The sequence below is a fragment of the Hyla sarda genome, chromosome 8 (assembly GCF_029499605.1).
Source record: "Hyla sarda isolate aHylSar1 chromosome 8, aHylSar1.hap1, whole genome shotgun sequence".
NCBI classification, from domain to species: domain Eukaryota; kingdom Metazoa; phylum Chordata; class Amphibia; order Anura; family Hylidae; genus Hyla; species Hyla sarda.
Genome location: NC_079196.1, coordinates 208,292,285 through 208,310,517, shown reverse-complemented (window position 1 = coordinate 208,310,517; position 18,233 = coordinate 208,292,285). Strand labels below are relative to the sequence as shown.

General features: G+C 39.9%; 1 protein-coding gene across 1 annotated transcript; it reads right to left on the bottom strand.

The window, feature by feature from the left end:
* Nucleotides 1-479: 479 nt before the first annotated feature.
* NDUFAB1 (NADH:ubiquinone oxidoreductase subunit AB1) lies at nucleotides 480-17,783 on the bottom strand. The gene is made up of 5 exons (XM_056534088.1): nucleotides 17,568-17,783; nucleotides 12,798-12,920; nucleotides 9,013-9,100; nucleotides 3,795-3,914; nucleotides 480-721 (listed from the first exon to the last, which is right to left on the bottom strand). Exons 1-4 carry the CDS (start codon nucleotides 17,715-17,717, stop codon nucleotides 3,823-3,825), a joined length of 453 nt encoding a protein of 150 aa, XP_056390063.1. The 5' UTR covers nucleotides 17,718-17,783; the 3' UTR covers nucleotides 480-721; nucleotides 3,795-3,822.
* Nucleotides 17,784-18,233: the final 450 nt, after the last annotated feature.

The following is an 18,233-nucleotide window of genomic DNA, read 5'->3' as shown; positions in this document are numbered from 1 at the left end:
GGCAGTTGATGACTTATCCTGCATAAATGAGTTCAGCTTTCAGGTGCTCCGGTGGGCTGGAAAAGGTGGATACAGTCCTAAGAAAGAGTCTCCTAGGAATGTATCCAACTTTTCCAGCCCACCGGAAAGCTGAACTAATTTATGCAGGATAAGTCATCAACTGCCGAGCCGAGAAGTTCGTGACGAATCGAATTTACTGTAAGTTCGCTCATCTCTAGTCATCGTGGACTTTTCCAGACAACCAGATCCCTTGGAAAGCTGAATTTACACAGACTAAAGTAATCAAGGGCCGAGCCACGAGGTTCGCTACAAGCCAATTTACTGTAAGTTCGCTCAACTCTACTACCAACCCACAGCCTGTGGTTGCTGGGAGTTGTAGTTTTGCAACAGCTGTAGGCACCCCGGTTGGGAAACAATGCAGTAGAACCAGAGGTGTACAGCTGGGCGAGGCAAATAAAAAGCACCTCTGGGCGACTATAGAACTTTGGGAGATTTTAGTTTTATGTCAAATTTTTATTGTAAATTTGGCCTGCTGTAATGATGGACAGGATAGTGGTTTGTTTAGATTTTTTTTTTCTCTGTTTTTTTCTTTTACATTTATTAAAGGCAAAAACACATTTGGACAAATTAAATACAGGATCCTGGAAGAGGTGGTGACGGCAGCCAACGATGCCAAAGCCCCAGCATGCAGGCGAGGTCACAGCACGCCCAGCCCGGCTACCTGCAGGAGAACGAAGAGAAGAAAAAAAAAAAAGAATTATTTAGAAAAAAAATTAAAATAAAGGCAAAAATTCTTACAAACGTGAATATTACTGAAAACTATAGCAGAGATTTGGGTAGTGGCGCAATGTACATGCGATCATCTCAGCAATGCATAATAGGGTATGTTCACACTCACCGCACTTAATGGGGTTATCCAGGAAAAAACTTTTTTATATATCAACTGGCTCCAGAAAGTTAAACAGATTTGTAAATTACTTCTATTAAAAAATCTTAATCCTTTCAGTACTTCTGAGCTGCTGAAATTGAGTTGTTCTTTTCTGTCTAAGTGCTCTCTGATGACACGTGTCTCAGGAACCATCCAGTTTAGAAGAGGTTTGCTATGGAGATTTTCTTCTAAACTGGGCGGTTCCCGAGACACGTGTCATCAGAGAGCACTTAGAAAAGAACAACTCCATTTCAGCAGCTCATAAGTACTGAAAGGATTAAGATTGTTTAATAGAAGTAAATTACAAATCTGTTTAACCTTCTGGAGCCAGTTTTATTTATAATATATATTTTATATATATATATATATATATATATATATATATATATATATATATATATATATATATATATATTAAAAAAGAAAGTTTTCCTGGATAAACCCGTTTATTCCGATAAGAAGTTCTATCTGAGCGCTAGGTTCTTGAGTGCTAGGACCACGCAGTCACCATTGATGGCAATGCAGTCCAAGCATAATGGCATAGAAAGAATGAACATGTTCTCTACCGCTGAAAGTCCGCAGTTTGAATGGGTCTGCAGAAGGCTCATTCACACCAATGTTCTGGTTCATACAGCCGAATTCCAGAGTGCAATTGCACAGTGTGAACTTATAGTTAAAGGGGTACTCGGGTGGAATTTCTCTCTTCTCTCTCAAATCAACTTGTTCCAGAAAGTTAAATAGATTTGTAAATGACTTCTATTAAAAATCTTAATCCTTCCAGTACTTAGCTGCTGTATGCGCCACAGGAAGTTGTGTAGTTTTTTCCAGTGTGACCACAGTGCTCTCTGCTGACACCTCTGTGCATGTCAGGAACTGTCCAGAGCAGGAGAGGTTTGCTATTGGGGATTTGCTCCTACTCTGGACAGTTCCCGAGATGGACAGAGGTGTCAGCAGAGAACACTGTGGTCAGAGTGGAAAGAACTACACAACTTCCTCTAGTATACAGCAGCTGATAAGGAAGGATGAAGGATTAAGATATTTATATAGAAATAATTTACAAATCCGTTTAACTTTTTGGCACCAGTTTATATGAAAACATGTTTTCCACCAGAGTACCCCTTTAAGCCACTGACCTAGCTCTCATGTGTCCATAAACTCTGTACAGCACCTCAGACAGTTCTGGGGTTACAGTGCTCCAACAAGTTTAAGGCTATGAACAGAGATTTTTTTCGACACCACAATAAATTGCCCCCATTTTCTTCCTCCGTGGTACAATTATTTATTTATAGCCTCCAAAAACAGTGCACATTAGTATAGGAATAGTATAGTGCAGCCAAAAAAAAAAAAACAAAAAAAAAACACCATGCGGTGGTTATGTTTTTTTCACAAAAAACGCCATATCCGTTTTCACCCTGGAGGCTTATCCAGGCTTAAACATGGCTTTTGGCAAAACCAGCACCACACCTGTCCTCAGGTTGCATGTTTTATTATAAATATATATAAAAAAAATAAAAAAGTGAGCGCTCAATGTAAAAAGAGAAAACCTATACCGAGGATACTGCGTTGCACATACCCATGTGCCAAGAAAGAGTACCAATAGTGCAAAAAGGGGAGGCAGTCCTGCTAGGCAAGGTCAGAGTAAAAGATATAAGGTCAAAAATTAGAAGAAAGAGAGAAAAAAGAAAAAGTGTCTAAAATAGCATAAAATGATAACATTTGGAAAAATGATGTGAGGTCTGCGGCAGGGCCCGTGTCGCAGACTGGTCACTAGATAAAAATGGTTACAATGGTATAAAATATACACAGTGGTATTGCACTTCACTAATTGGACAATGAGACAATGAAAGTGCGGCAATGGGACAGTGCAAACAGTATCTGTTTAGTTATACTGTAAAGTCATATTATAGGAGCCGGGATTAATCCAGATGAAAGTACATAGCAAAAAAGTTGATAATCCAATAAGGCAAATTTTCGGTAGCTCTGGAGCCTCCCAGATTGGATTATCAACTTTTTTGCAATGTACTTTCATCTGGATTAATCCTGGCTCCTATTTTAGACACGTTTTCTTTTTTTCTCTCTCTTTCTCCTAATTTTTGACCCCATGTTTTATTATAACTCCATTTACTTTAAAGGGGTTATCCAGAAAAAAATAAAAAATAAAAAACTGGCCTAATTTCTTTAAAAAAAAAAAAAAAAAAAAAAAAAAAAAGCTCCACGTCTGTCTACAGATTGGGTGTGGTTTTACAACTTGGCTCCATTCACTTCAATGGAAATGAGCTGCAGAACCACACCCAAGCTGGAGACAGACAGGGAGCAGTTTTTGAAAGAAATTAGCTCTGATCTTATATTCCTGGATAACCCCTTTAATGGAACAGAGCTGCAGTTCATTTCTGTTTCTAGAACAAAAGTACTGTTTTTCTAATCCTGGATCAGAACACTAAAATCATAAAGGAAGAGAGGGACCTGGCAGGACTGCACTTTGCTCCATTCTACTCATTGTTCTTCTGAATTTGGCGGCGCACAGCAGACTGTGGGAGTGTCACGTGCCGTCACAGGAAGCACAATATCCAATGGTGAAGAGTCAGGGCCAAGGGCCACTCTCCAAAAATCTGCTTTTCTCAAGAACTGAACTACTTCAGCTGGTGAAATTGAATATTTTATGACCTTTTCTGAAGTGTCCATTACAGAGAACGTTATGTCACTCACTGACTGGACACGCACTCAGCCCATCTACTAACACAAACGTGTAATGCTGTAACATGTAAAGCAGGAGGATTGTATAGATGTGAAGAGTATTAATGATTCTACACAAGTCTGTGGGGACCAGAGCAGGATCTGCAGAAGGAGGGACAATGGTCATACTTACAATAAACGGAGGAAAAAACACATGTACTTCACTCGTATACATCCTTTTTATCTGCAATGTAATCTACTATCTCCTGTGGGGTCATCAGCTTCTCACCGTCAGCATCTGGGATCTCAAAGCCTGCAGGGAATAAGGTGGAGAGATATAGATTATAGGATATATCAAATTATCCAAATCCTATTTATTAAAAGAAAAAAAAGTTTGTTAATTTTTATAAATATTATATTTGAAAAATTTAGATATATTTATATATTAAAAATATATATGCAATTATGTATAAAAATAAAAATAAAAAAAGAAGACGCCCAGCACAGCGTCTCAGGATGAACAGTGTCACTTTATTGTGGGATCACATGGACCACAGGTTTCAGGTAAAAAGTGACGTGTTTTGGCTAGTTGGTCTAGCCTTAGTCATACATGTAATTATATTTAATAAATATTATATAAAAACTTTTTTTTAATAAAATATATTTTACACATACATTAAATATATAAATATATAAATATATAAATATATAAATATATAAATATATAAATATATAAATATATAAATATATAAATATATAAATATATAAATATATAAATATATAAATATATAAATATATAAATATATAAATATATAAATATATAAATATATAAATATATAAATATATAAATATATAAATATATAAATATATAAATATATAAATATATAAATATATAAATATATAAATATATAAATATATAAATATATAAATATATAAATATATAAATATATAAATATATAAATATATAAATATATAAATATATAAATATATAAATATATAAATATATAAATATATAAATATATAAATATATAAATATATAAATATATAAATATATAAATATATAAATATATAAATATATAAATATATAAATATATAAATATATAAATATATAAATATATAAATATATAAATATATAAATATATAAATATATAAATATATAAATATATAAATATATAAATATATAAATATATAAATATATAAATATATAAATATATAAATATATAAATATATAAATATATAAATATATAAATATATAAATATATAAATATATAAATATATAAATATATAAATATATAAATATATAAATATATAAATATATAAATATATAAATATATAAATATATAAATATATAAATATATAAATATATAAATATATAAATATATAAATATATAAATATATAAATATATAAATATATAAATATATAAATATATAAATATATAAATATATAAATATATAAATATATAAATATATAAATATATAAATATATAAATATATAAATATATAAATATATAAATATATAAATATATAAATATATAAATATATAAATATATAAATATATAAATATATAAATATATAAATATATAAATATATAAATATATAAATATATAAATATATAAATATATAAATATATAAATATATAAATATATAAATATATAAATATATAAATATATAAATATATAAATATATAAATATATAAATATATAAATATATAAATATATAAATATATAAATATATAAATATATAAATATATAAATATATAAATATATAAATATATAAATATATAAATATATAAATATATAAATATATAAATATATAAATATATAAATATATAAATATATAAATATATATATATATATATATATATATATATATATATATATATATATATATATATATAAATATATAAATATATATATATATATATATATATATATATATATATATATATATATATATATATATATATATATATATATATATATAAATATATATACATATACATATACATATACACACACTAGAGATGAGCGAACTTACAGTAAATTCGATTCATCACGAACTTCTCGGCTCGGCAGTTGATGACTTTTCCTGCATAAATTAGTTCAGCTTTCAGGTGCTCCCGTGACCTGGAAAAGGTGGATACAGTCCAGAGACTCTTTCCTAGGAATGTATCCACCTTTTCCAGCCCACCGGAGCACCTGAAAGCTGAACTAATTTACGCAGGATAAGTCATCAACTGCCAAGCCGAGAAGTTTGTGAGGAATCGGATTTACTGTAAGTTCGCTCATCTCTAATATACACATTTAAAAAAAAAAAAAAAAAAAAAATTATATAATATATATATATATATATATATATATATATATATATATATATATATATATATATATATATACATATATATACATATACACACACACATATACATATATATATATATACATACACACACACATATACATATACATAAAAATGTATAATTTTTTTTATATATTAATTATATAAATTGTGTGTATATATATGTATCATTTAGATGGGTGTTAGGCCTGTAATGGTTTACTAAACTATGGGGGGCATATCTATCATTTGTGAAAATTGAAAATTATGGCAAAATTTTTTTTCCTTTGCACTTTTTTCCCTGCAGGGTTTCAGTGGCCAATTTTAAAAAATTGCGTATGCAGGGCAGGTGTTGGAACATGCGCTGTGACGAACTTCCGTCATATTACTGGAGTGGAGAATACTTGCACAATTTAGGCAAAAATTTTTTTTTAATGAAAATGGTAAATGAAAAGAATCTAAGCAGCACCCCTCCAAGTGAGAAGTATCTTCACCTATATCAAGATGAAAAGCTCTCTGTGTGCACTGGATATGCCGATGCCTTCCCGTACGTGTGTGTTTACCAATGCTTGCGCTCAATCCAGTATCCTAGCAACCCGAGTGGGTGGCGGGAGGAGAGAGAGATCACAGCGTGCAGGGAAAACATGTCACCGTGTCGGAGACTGTCCTAGTGACACAGATAATTAAAAGTAACCCACAATGCAGCAGAAGGGCGACGGCAGGGTGGAAAAACATGGAGGGGAATCGGAGGGGATGCAGCTGCATTGTGTGGATAGGGATTTTGTAAAAACGTTGCACATGGCCACCATTGCATCTTACTGCTGCAGAAAGTGTACTGTACCCTACAGCAGTGTTTCCCAGCCAGTGTGCCTCCAGCTGTTGCAAAACTACAACTCCCAGCATGCCCGGACAGCCGTTGGCTGTCCAGGCATGCTGGGAGTTGTAGTTTTGCAACAGCTGGAGGCACACTGGCTGGGAAACACTGCCCTAATAGGACGATCCCTTTAACCTCTATGGTGCTGCTCTACTTCGCTCTGCATGAAAACATCATAAGGAAACCTCCAGCCGAATCCAAATAGTAATATTGCTATACAAACTAAAGGGCGTCCGCTGTATTATAGGAAATCTATGGGTTTTTTTTTTTTATACAGAATAAGACAGGCAAGCGTTCCCTTCAGGATTCTCTGCCTTTTGAAGTAAAAGCAAATATCTGTGAGTTGCGCCCCCCTTCTGTGTGTACAGTAACGCTTGGTATTCCTATCACGTATGCCCGCAAGCAAAACCAAAGCCGCTGTTGAGATTTTTTTAAAAGATGCAAAGTGTTCGCCATCTAGTGGCAAGACAATGTAATGACAGTACATAAAAAAAAAAATAATAATTTGACCACGGTCAGCGAAGGACCTATGGGGTGGTTTAAGAAGTGCCAGCGCTGCTCATATATCAAATCACGATTTTCGAAGAAGAATCAAAACAAAAACAAAAATAAACCACAACCCCAACAAAAGTAAATTTGGATTTGTCCTTTCTATTATATAATAAAAATATTCCTAACAATTGGGCTGCGCTGAAAGTCTTTCACTACAACCAATAATGGCCACTTACGGCCATGTTCACAAAGTGGAATTTCTGACCTGAATCGGGTGAAAATAAAAATTCCATTTAGGAATTTGTTTTCCAAAGGAATCTGCTTCACCGTGCACACGGCAGAAATTCTGATTCCAGCCTCCGCAGAGAGAATTAGGGTAACTTCACACGTACGGATTTACAGCGTATTTTACGCTGCAGATCTGCCGCTGAAGGACCTCTGTATGGCGCCCTTAAGTGTGCCTGCTCTGAGCGGCAATACGCAGCTCCAAGCAGACACACGGCGATGTGCGAGTCCCCGCACATGTGCGTTGTACTCGCCACATTGCGGCCGCTTCCCCTGTTCAATGAGCTAGGCCGAAAGCTGCCGCGATGTGAGAGTATACTGCGCATGCGCGCGGCGACTCGTACATCGCAGTGTGTCTGCTCGTAGTGGCGTATTGCCGCTCTGAGCAGGCACATATAAGGGTAGCATATAGGAGGTCCTTCAGTGGCGGATCCGCAGCGAAATACACGCAGAAAATCCGCATGTGTGAACGTACCCTTAAAAATGAAAACTGACACCCGCAGGAGAACAGGAGACCGATGTGGGGTCTCCGATTGCTATACCTACCTGCAGTCTGGAGCGCCGATCCTCCAAAGGTCCCCCTCTTCCAGCGCTGACTTGTGCTTTGAGGGGGGCCCGCCAGCTGGATTAAAATATTCATAAGCGCCGGTCACATGAGCAATACCACGTGAGGGCCTACATGACCGGTGCTTATGAATATTTAAATCTAGCCTGCGGGGCCCCCCCTCAAAGCACAAGTCAGTGCTGGAAGAGAGGGACCTTTGGAGTAGCGGCACTCCGGACTGCAGGTAGGTAGAGATGAGCGAACTTACAGTAAATTCGATTCGTCACGAACTTCTCGGCTCGGCAGTTGATGACTTTTCCTGCATAAATTAGTTCAGCATTCAGGTGCTCCCGTGGGCTGGAAAAGGTGGATACAGTCCTAGGAGACTCTTTCCTAGGAATGTATCCACCTTTTCCAGCCCTCCGGAGCACCGGAAAGCTGAACTAATTTATGCAGGAAAAGCCATCAACCGCCGAGCCGAGACGTTCGTGAGGAATCGAATTTACTGTAAGTTCGCTCATCTCTACAGGTAGGTATAGCAATCAGAGACCCCGCATCGGTCTCCTGTTCACCCGCACAATAACCTGGTGTATCGGGTTATAGTGCGGGTGACCGCTTTCCTTTATCATGTCAATTTTGTTGAATCCGCTCAAAAAACGCATTGACTTCTATGGAGACGGCGCATTACCGAGCGGTCCTAGCACCTGTATGTTTTGCCAGCGTCTGCTGAATATCTCTCTCTCTCTCTCTCTCTATACAAAATCATGGGGGTTTGTATATTTATACACCTGCTGAACCAAATTAAACCATTTATGATAGGATTATTAAAAAATAAAATAAAAACACATCCCGAGACATTCAGCATGTAGTGTTTCTTACCAAACTCATCCTCCATTGCCATTATTATCTCAACTTGGTCCAAACTATCCAGTCCCAGGTCTTTCATGAAGTGGGAGTTGATTGACAGCTGGAAGGGAAGGAGCAGCAATAAGTATGTGCAAGAGGGAAGGATCAGGTATCATGTCTCATCCTCATAGTCTAGGATAGTGGTCTCCAAACTGCGGACCTCCAGCTGTTGAAGAAAATTACAACTCCCAGCATGGCTAGACAACCAATGGTGGTAGTTTTGCAACATCTGAGAAGTCCACTGTTTAGAGACCAACGGTCCTAGGTTACCCTAGGGGCAAATAATGATCAATGATACTAGGGGGGGGGGGGGGGCAAACAAAAGAACCAATCACAGCAGGCGCCACAGACTGGGGAAACTGGCTTCATAGAACATTGGCTTAGTATTAGAGACACTCAATATTAGGAAGAATACAAGGCAAGGTCCACATTTAGTGGATAATTCCACCATGGATCTCACTAGTTATACAGCACCATTTGTTTCATTCCAGCACAGCTGAAAATGTAACTGGGTCATGTGATTACCAGTCAGACCACAGAGGATAAGTGTTTAATGTGTCAGAGGAAGTGGTCAGCTGTCTTCCTATGGACTCCAACCTGCGGACCTCCAGATGTTGCAAAACTACAACTCCCAGCATGCCCGGACAGCCAACGGCTGTCCGGGCATGCTGGGAGTTGTAGTTTTGCAACATCTGGAGGTCCACAGGTTGGAGTCCACTGGACTACAGGATGACTTTGTTGGCGATCAAATCCCTCCTGCTAGCTCCCAGACACCTCCCCTCCTAGCTCTCTGTATACTGCTGCTATCTCTACGAGATCAGGATATATATTAGTTATACACCTCCCCTCAGCTCTATCTGTATACTGCTGCTATCTCTACGAGATCAGGATATATAGTAGTTATACACCTCCCCTCAGCTCTATCTGTATACTGCTGCTATCGCTATGCGATCAGGCTACATAATCGTTATACACCTTCTCTCCAGCTCTAAGGGATCAGAATACATATAAGGCCTCTTTCACACTGATCCTAAAATAACAGGCTTCACACTGCCGGAGACAGTCATACACCTCCCCTCAAGCGCTATCTGTATACTGCTGCTGCTTATTTCTAGAGATGAGTGAATTTACAGTAAATTCGATTCGTCACGAACTTCTCGGCTCGGCAGTTGATGACTTATCCTGCATAAATTAGTTCATCTTTCAGGTGCTCCCGTGGGCTGGAAAAGGTGGATACAGTCCTAGGAGACTTTCTTAGGACTGTATCCACCTTTTCCAGCCCACCGGAGCACCTGAAGGCTGAACTAATTTACGCATGATAAGGCATCAACTGCCGAGCCGAGAAGTTCGTGACGAATCGAATTTACTGTAAGTTCGCTCATCTCTAGCTATTTCTATGGGATCAGAATATAAAAGTCTTTATACACTTCTGAGGTTGTGCTAACCCGTATTTGTGTGTTTTTTTCTGTTTGCATGGATTTTCACAAAAATGAATAAAAAAATTGTTTACAGCAACTGCGTAAATCATTAAAATTGTCATTTTTACATTGATCTAGAAAATTTGCAGAAAAAAAATAAAATATAAAACACTCTGCCATAAGTATAAGAATGCAGTAAAATGCATCGTGTGAACACATCCTGAAGGCTTCAAATCTTAACACCTCAGTTGCCTCAACACTTCAAGGTCAAATCACTTTCCCCTTAGGGCAGTATTTCTATTTTTTTTTTTATTAAATACACTTTGCATAAGAAAAACGCCTTAAAACTGCATGTAGTGTGAACTGACACCAACCCACTTTGAATCTCAGTAGTTTAGGATTTTGCTTTCTGGAGACTAGCCAGGGGGTAGGTTGGTCTCCTTAACCCCTTAAGGACTCAGGGTTTTTCCGTTTTTGCACTTTCGTTTTTTCCTCCTTACCTTTAAAAAATCATAACCCTTTCAATTTTCCACCTAAAAATCCATATTATGGCTTATTTTTTGCGTCGCCAATTCTACTTTGCAGTGACATTAGTCATTTTACCCAAAAATGCACGGCGAAACGGAAAAAAAAATCATTGTGCGACAAAATCGGAAAAAAAACGCCATTTTGTAACTTTTGGGGGCTTCCGTTTCTACGCAGTGCATATTTCGGTAAAAATTACACCTTATCATTATTCTGTAGGTCCATACGGTTAAAATGATCCCCTACTTATATAGGTTTGATTTTGTCGCACTTCTGGAAAAAATCATAACTACATGCAGGAAAATTTATACGTTTAAAAATGTCATCTTCTGACCCCTATAACTTTTTTATTTTTCCACGTACGGGGCGGTATGAGGACTCATTTTTTGCGCCGTGATCTGAAGTTTTTATCGGTATGATTTTTGTTTTGATCTGACTTTTTGATCACTTTTTATTCATTTTTTAATGTTATAAAAAGTTACCAAAATACGCTTTTTTGGACTTTGGAATTTTTTTGCGCGTACGCCATTGACCGTACGGCTTAATTAATTATATATTTTTATAGTTCGGACATTTACGCACGCGGCGATACCACATATGTTTATTTTTATTTTTTTTTACACGGTTTTATTTTTCTTATGGGAAAAGGGGGGTGATTCAAACTTTTATTAGGGAAGGGGTTAAATGACCTTTATTAACACTTTTTTTTAACTTTTTTTTTGCAGTGTTATAGGTCCCATAGGGACCTATAACACTGCACACACTGATCTTTCATCCTGATCACAGGCGTGTATTAACACGCCTGTGATCAGCAATATCGGCGCTTGACTGCTCCTGCCTGGATCTCAGGCACGGAGCAGTCATTCGTCGATCGGACACCGAGGAGGCAGGTAAGGGCCCTCCCGGTGTCCGATCAGCTGTTCGGGACGCCGCGATTTCACCGCGGCGGTCCCGAACAGCCCGACTGAGCAGCCGGGATACTTTCAGTTTCACTTTAGAAGCGGCGGTCAGCTTTGACCGCCGCTTCTAAAGGGTTAATACCGCACATCGCCGCGATCGGCGATGTGTGGTATTAGCCGCGGGTCCCGGCCGTTGATTAGCGCCGGGACCCACGCGATATGATGCGGGATCGCGGCGCGATCCCGCTTCATATCGCGGGAGCCGGCGCAGGACGTAAATATACGTCCTGCGCCGTTAAGGGGTTAAGTGATTACATTCCACCTCTCTGTGCAAAGCCAGAGGATTTATGTGAAATGTAGACAGGATGTAAAAATCCTTTCTGTTCCGAAATAGGAATTGATAGAAAATAAAAAAAAAATGGAGACAGTCATATACCTCCCCTCATGCTCTATCTGTATACTGCTACTTCTATGGGATCAGAATATATAGTCTTTATACACTTCTGAGGTTGTGTTAACACGTATGTGTTTTTTTTCTGTTTGCATGGATTTAATTTATAGAAAAATAGTATGACTGAAAAACAACTCCTGCCACATCAGCTAAAATCAGGTATGCAGAAGGCACACACATGAACCTCTAATTATTCTGTAATAAAACTATTCCCAGTGCTTCTTCAAGGTGACCCCCCCTTCCCCCACACCTATATGTTAGACCTCATTTCCTAAAATTATATTTACTCACCTCTCCTTTGCCAATAGAAAAATCCTCCATTGATTGATTCCAACTTAAAGCAGTCAGTGTGACAGTCCCTCCCCACATGCAGGCAATATGGCAGTCGTGCAGGCAGCATTACAGTACACAGTACGAATGACCCCAGCACAGCCCACAGTGTCAGTAACTACAAGCCATACTCACCTTTTCTGGGTCGACCTTATCATACAACTTCAATACATATATTACTCTCTCGGAGATGCCCTCCAGGGTGAGGGGAGGGGCGCCGCTGTACTGGCGACATGACTGATATAAGGAGCCAGAGTCCTGCAGAAATAAGACATATATGTTAATGCACTCGTTTATTCCAACTTTTTATCTGCACAAATAAGGGGGAGAAAGTGTTTTTTTTTCTTTTTTTTTTTTTTTTCTAAGTTCTGGAAAGTTTCAACATCCTTTGTATTTGTCAGATGCTGATGATGAAACACAGAGGGGGAGGAGATCAGTCCCTGTCAGTAGTGCAGCCTAAGGCTGGGTTCACACTACGTTTTGTACTTACGGTTCCCGTATACGGCTGGGAGGAGGGGGCTTAATCACGGCGCCCGCACTCAGCCGTATAGGGGAACCGTAGTTAATGTATGTCTATGAGCCGACCGGAGTGAATCGCAGCCTCCGGTCAGCTGCTTTTTCGGCCGTATGCGGTTTCCTGACCGCAGGCAAAAATGCGGTCGACCACGTTTTTGCCTGAGGTCAGGAAACCGCATACGACCGAAAAAGCAGCGGTTCATTCCGGTCGGCTCATATACACGCATTAAATACGGTTCCCCTATACGGCTGAGTGCGGGCGCCGTGATTAAGCCCCGCCCCCTCCTCCCAGCCGTATACGGGAACCGTAAGTACAAAACGTAGTGTGAACCCAGCCTTAAGGCTTTGGGCCTGCAATGTCAATCGATCATATCAACAATGGGGGGGGGGGGGACTTCAGCTGTTGCAAAACTAGTTTTGCAACAGCTGGAGGCCCTCTGCTTGGAAAACACTGGGCCAGATAAACTAAAAGATTATAGCTGCCACACAAAGTGAGCATTTATTTAGATCTCTCTCCCCTGGGTATTCCACTATTATATAGGATATACCATGACTAAAGAGGTCTGACCCATTGTGGATTTTTATCAGTAAGGGTCCCACAAATCAGACCCCCACAATTATAAAGTCACGTGAGACTGTACATTGATCAGACTAATATCCCTTAAAGGTCCAACGTTCTTAAAGGGTACCTTTCAATAAAAAAAAATAAACCTTTTGATATATTATAGATTAGTATATGCAGAATAACTTTCCAATTGCATGTTATGAAAAAAATATGCTTCTTTCTATTTAATTTTCCACTTTGAAAAAATGACCACTAGAGGTCTCCCTACCAGTCCTGGCCGCAAGCCCTTTTTATAGATTTGACTCTTGCTCGAGTCCTAAATCTCAGACTGCAGCCGGGACACAGACAAGCTCAGCTGGCAGCTCTGAATCTTCTCTGTTTACAACTGCCTGGGCAGAGAGAAGAAAGATCAGAGCTCAGATAGTAAAATGAATGAGGGCATGCAGTAAGGCAGAGTCAGGAGTATGTCCTGCTGTAATATGAGCACAGTGCTGGCTCCTGCCTGTCTGACAGGCAGGGAGCAGTGCTGAGCTTGTCTGTGTCCCGGCTGCAGTCTGAGATTTAGGACTCCAGCATGAGTCTGAAATCTATTTTAAAAAAAATAAATAAAAAAGTAGAAGAAGAAGGGAGACCTCTAGTGGTCCTTTTTTCAAAGTGGAAAATTAAATAGAAAGAAGCATATTTTTTAATAACATGTTATGGAAAGTTATTCTGCATACATTAATCTATAATATATCAAGTTTTTTTTAATGAAATGTACCCTTTAATTTTGCTGCAGCTGATATTGCTGGCCATTGACTTCAATGGGTCGCAAAATCTGCTGCAGCAAAAAATAATAAAATAAAATAAAAAAGTAAGAATGTGTGAACCGACCCTTAGGGTACATTGGCTCTTACAGGATCTGCTGCATATTTGAAGTGGTGTTCAATCATTTTGCTTAAATCTGCAGCATCAAATGTGTGTGAGATACTGTACACGTGAATAAACCCTCAGGGTATGTTCACAGATGCGTATTGTGCTGCAAATCTTCTGCTGATACGTCAGTGTTTTCCAAACAGTGTCACTCCAGCTGTTGCAAAACTACAACTCCCAGAATGCCCGGACAGCCTTTGGCTGTCTGGGCATTCTGGGAGTTGTAGTTTTGCAACAGCTGGAGTAACACTGTTTGGAAAACACTATGGTAAGAAAATCTGTAGCAAATATAGTATGTGCGCCCCCCCTTAGGCTATGTTCACACGGCGGAATTCTGAAGAAATTTACTGCACGATTAAATTATTATTATTTTATCTTGCAAGAGGAGGTCACATCTGCTGCGCCACATTGGATGCCTTCTCTTACTTGGCAGCTCTTTACGCTGGCACATGAAGTGAAGACCCCTTCTATGACATCCATATGAATTTTTTTTTTAAAGTTTCCTTCCATGACCCTCAATTTTTTTTTGTTTTTTATAAATATTCATTCTTTTTAAACCAATCATCAAGGATTTCAATCAAGCAGAGCGGATTTCACTGCAGCTCCACATTCCTCCTCAGGGCGGCGCTGTTTTTGGAAGAAATTAGCTTAATTTCTCTCTGTCTGGGGCCGGGCTGACGAAATTCAATTACGAGGTGATAATCGCAGCATTTTGCGGCGCACATAATCGCACATTGTTAACATGACCCAATTACTCCTGATTAATTGTGCAGCCCTAAAGGACATTACACTATGGGGTGACTTGTATATTAAGATAATGGAAATGTACCAAAACCTATGAAGAGGAAGAGCGGTGCAGTTGCCCATAGCAACCAGAGTGCTTTTATTTTTTTGTAGAGGCCTCTTTATAAATGAAAGAAGCACTCTGTTATGGGCAACTGCACCGCTCTTCCTTTAAACAAGTTTTGATAAATTCCCCCATTTTACTATGAGGTGACCTGTATATAAAGCCATTATACCAGGGGGGGGGGGGGTGACCTGTATATAAAAGCCATTATACCAGGGGGGGGGTGACCTGTATATAAAAGCCATTATACCAGGGGGGGGGGGGGGTGTGACCTGTATATAAAAGCCATTATACCAGGGGGGGTGACCTGTATATAAAAGCAATTATACCGGGGGGGGGGGGGGGGGGGGGACGACCTGTATATAAAAGCAATTATACAAGGGGGGGGGGTGACCTGTATATAAAAGCCATTATACAAGGGGGGGGGGTGACCTGTATATAAAAGCCATTATACCGGGGGGGGGGGGGGGGTGACCTGTATATAAAAACCATTATACCAGGGGGGGTGACCTGTATATAAAAGCCATTATACCAGGGGGGGGGGGTGACCTGTATATAATAGCAATTATACCAGGGGGGGTGACCTGTATATAAAAGCCATTATACAAGGGGGGGGGGGGGTGACCTGTATATAAAAGCAATTATACCAGGGGGGGGTGACCTGTATATAAAAGCCATTATACCAGGGGGGGGGTGACCTGTATATAAAAACCATTATACCAGGGGGGGTGACCTGTATATAAAAGCCATTATACCAGGGGGGGGGGTGACCTGTATATAAAAACCAATATACCAGGGGGGGGGGGGGGTGACCTGTATATAAAAACCATTATACCAGGGGGGGGGGGGGTGACCTGTATATAAAAGCCATTATACCAGGGGGGGGGGGTGACCTGTATATAAAAGCCATTATACCAGGGGGGGGGTGACCTGTATATAAAGCCATTATACCAGGGGGTGACCTGTATATTCAGAGGCCTTTTCAAAAATGAAAGAAGCGATCTGATTGGTTGCTATGGACAGATTCTGATTAATCTCCCCCAATGTCTTTATTTAGAGGTCACCCCGTGGTATAATGACCTGTATATAAGGATATTTTACATTCTACCATAGGGTGACCACTTGATGATAATTCTAAAGGTTTTGTTACAGAAACGATTCATTCCCATCCAGATGCCGCCGACCTGTCCTGCACAAACAACCAATCACAATGGCGCTCACTCTCCATCAGTGCTCCCCGAACCTGCTGCCCTCCAAGTGTTGTATGACTACAACTCCCATCATGCTCCGACAGCAGAATGAATCCTGTAGTTTCCCTCATGTTGGGGATGGTGGTACTAGATCAGCATTTCCCTAACAGGGTGCCTCCAGCTGTTGCAAAACTACAAATCCTACTCTCTCTGGAGAGCCAAAGACTTTGTCCGGGCATGCTGGGAGTTGTAGTTTTGCAAAAGCTGGAGGCACCCTGTTCAAGAAACACTGCTCTACTACAGGAATATCTAACTTGAGGGTCTACAGGATTCATTCAGCTATCAGAGCACGATGGGAGTTGTAGTCATACAAAACTTGGAGATCACTAGTGTAAAATAAATTTCCATCCACTGACAGCAAGCAGAGATTTTGTACATACATCTGGCAGCATAAACCATCGACAAGTGTTTCCCCAACCAGGGTGCCTCCAGCTGTTGCAAAACTACAACTCCCAGCATGCCCGGACAGCCGAAGGCTGTCCGGGCATGCTGGGAGTTGTAGTTTTGCAACAGCTGGAGGCACCCTGGTTGGGAAACCCTGCAATGACCACGCTGGTGATGCTTATATCACGACACCACGTGCTGTCGAGTTGTAGTTTTGCATGCTGGGAGTTGTAGTTTTGCAACAGCTGGAGGCACACTGGTTGGGAAACCCTGCAATGACCACGCTGGTGATGCTTATGTCACGACACCACGTACTGCCTGTCACGACACGTGACCTCCCCCAGCCTCGCGATATACACACACACGGCACCCTGTAGCCTAGGTGACCCCTGCCCGGCCTTGTCCATTCCCCCCGGAGGCCCGTACTGTACCTGTGAGGCGAGGACCGGGGCGCCGGCTGTAGGTCGGGCCAGGGAAGAGCGCTGCCTGCAGGCGGAGGAGCTTAGTGCAGGCAGGAGGGGGCGCCGGGGCAGGGTGCGCAGTGCTGCGCGGACACACACACAGAGGACACGGGACGCCATGGCTGACAGCGGCTACCCACACTGCACCGCGGCGCGGAGGAGAACTCAGTGACTTCCGGTGCAGGCTTGAGGGTAGGAGGGGACCATAGAGACGCGGCCGGAAGGAGATAGAAGGGCCGCGCGGCGAGGTCCAGACCGAGGCTCCAAAACTCTTATTAACAATTCGGTTTCTCGCTAAAAAACGTCAAGGAAATTAGTGAAACCGGGAATTTTTCGTCATTCGCAGGGGAAAGCGGGGAAATCACTCCGCCATCTTGTTACACCTGCTTTTTATATGTGCCGCGCCATCATGGTACACCCAATGAGGACGGAGGGGAAGGTCACGGGGTGCCATTGAGCTGGTCACGTGGCTTTGACATTTTCTTATTTTTTTTTATTATCACAGCAGTTCTTCCCAAATCTGCTTGCCAGCTGTGCACAACGACAACACTCATTATATCCTTACTCGGGGCATGATGGGAGTTGTAGTTTTGTCATAGAGTTCAACCCTGCGTTTGGTCATCTCTTACGGTGGTC

Bases quoted from the DNA above. Each gene is read 5' to 3' on its own strand.
- NDUFAB1 (XM_056534088.1), bottom strand. From the start codon at position 17,717: ATGGCGTCCCGTGTCCTCTGTGTGTGTGTCCGCGCAGCACTGCGCACC. The intron at 12,921-17,567 runs GTACAGTACGGG...TTATTTCTGCAG, and splicing joins CCCCGGTCCTCGCCTCACAG to GACTCTGGCTCCTTATATCA. The intron at 9,101-12,797 runs GTGAGTATGGCT...CTTCCCTTCCAG, and splicing joins ATAAGGTCGACCCAGAAAAG to CTGTCAATCAACTCCCACTT.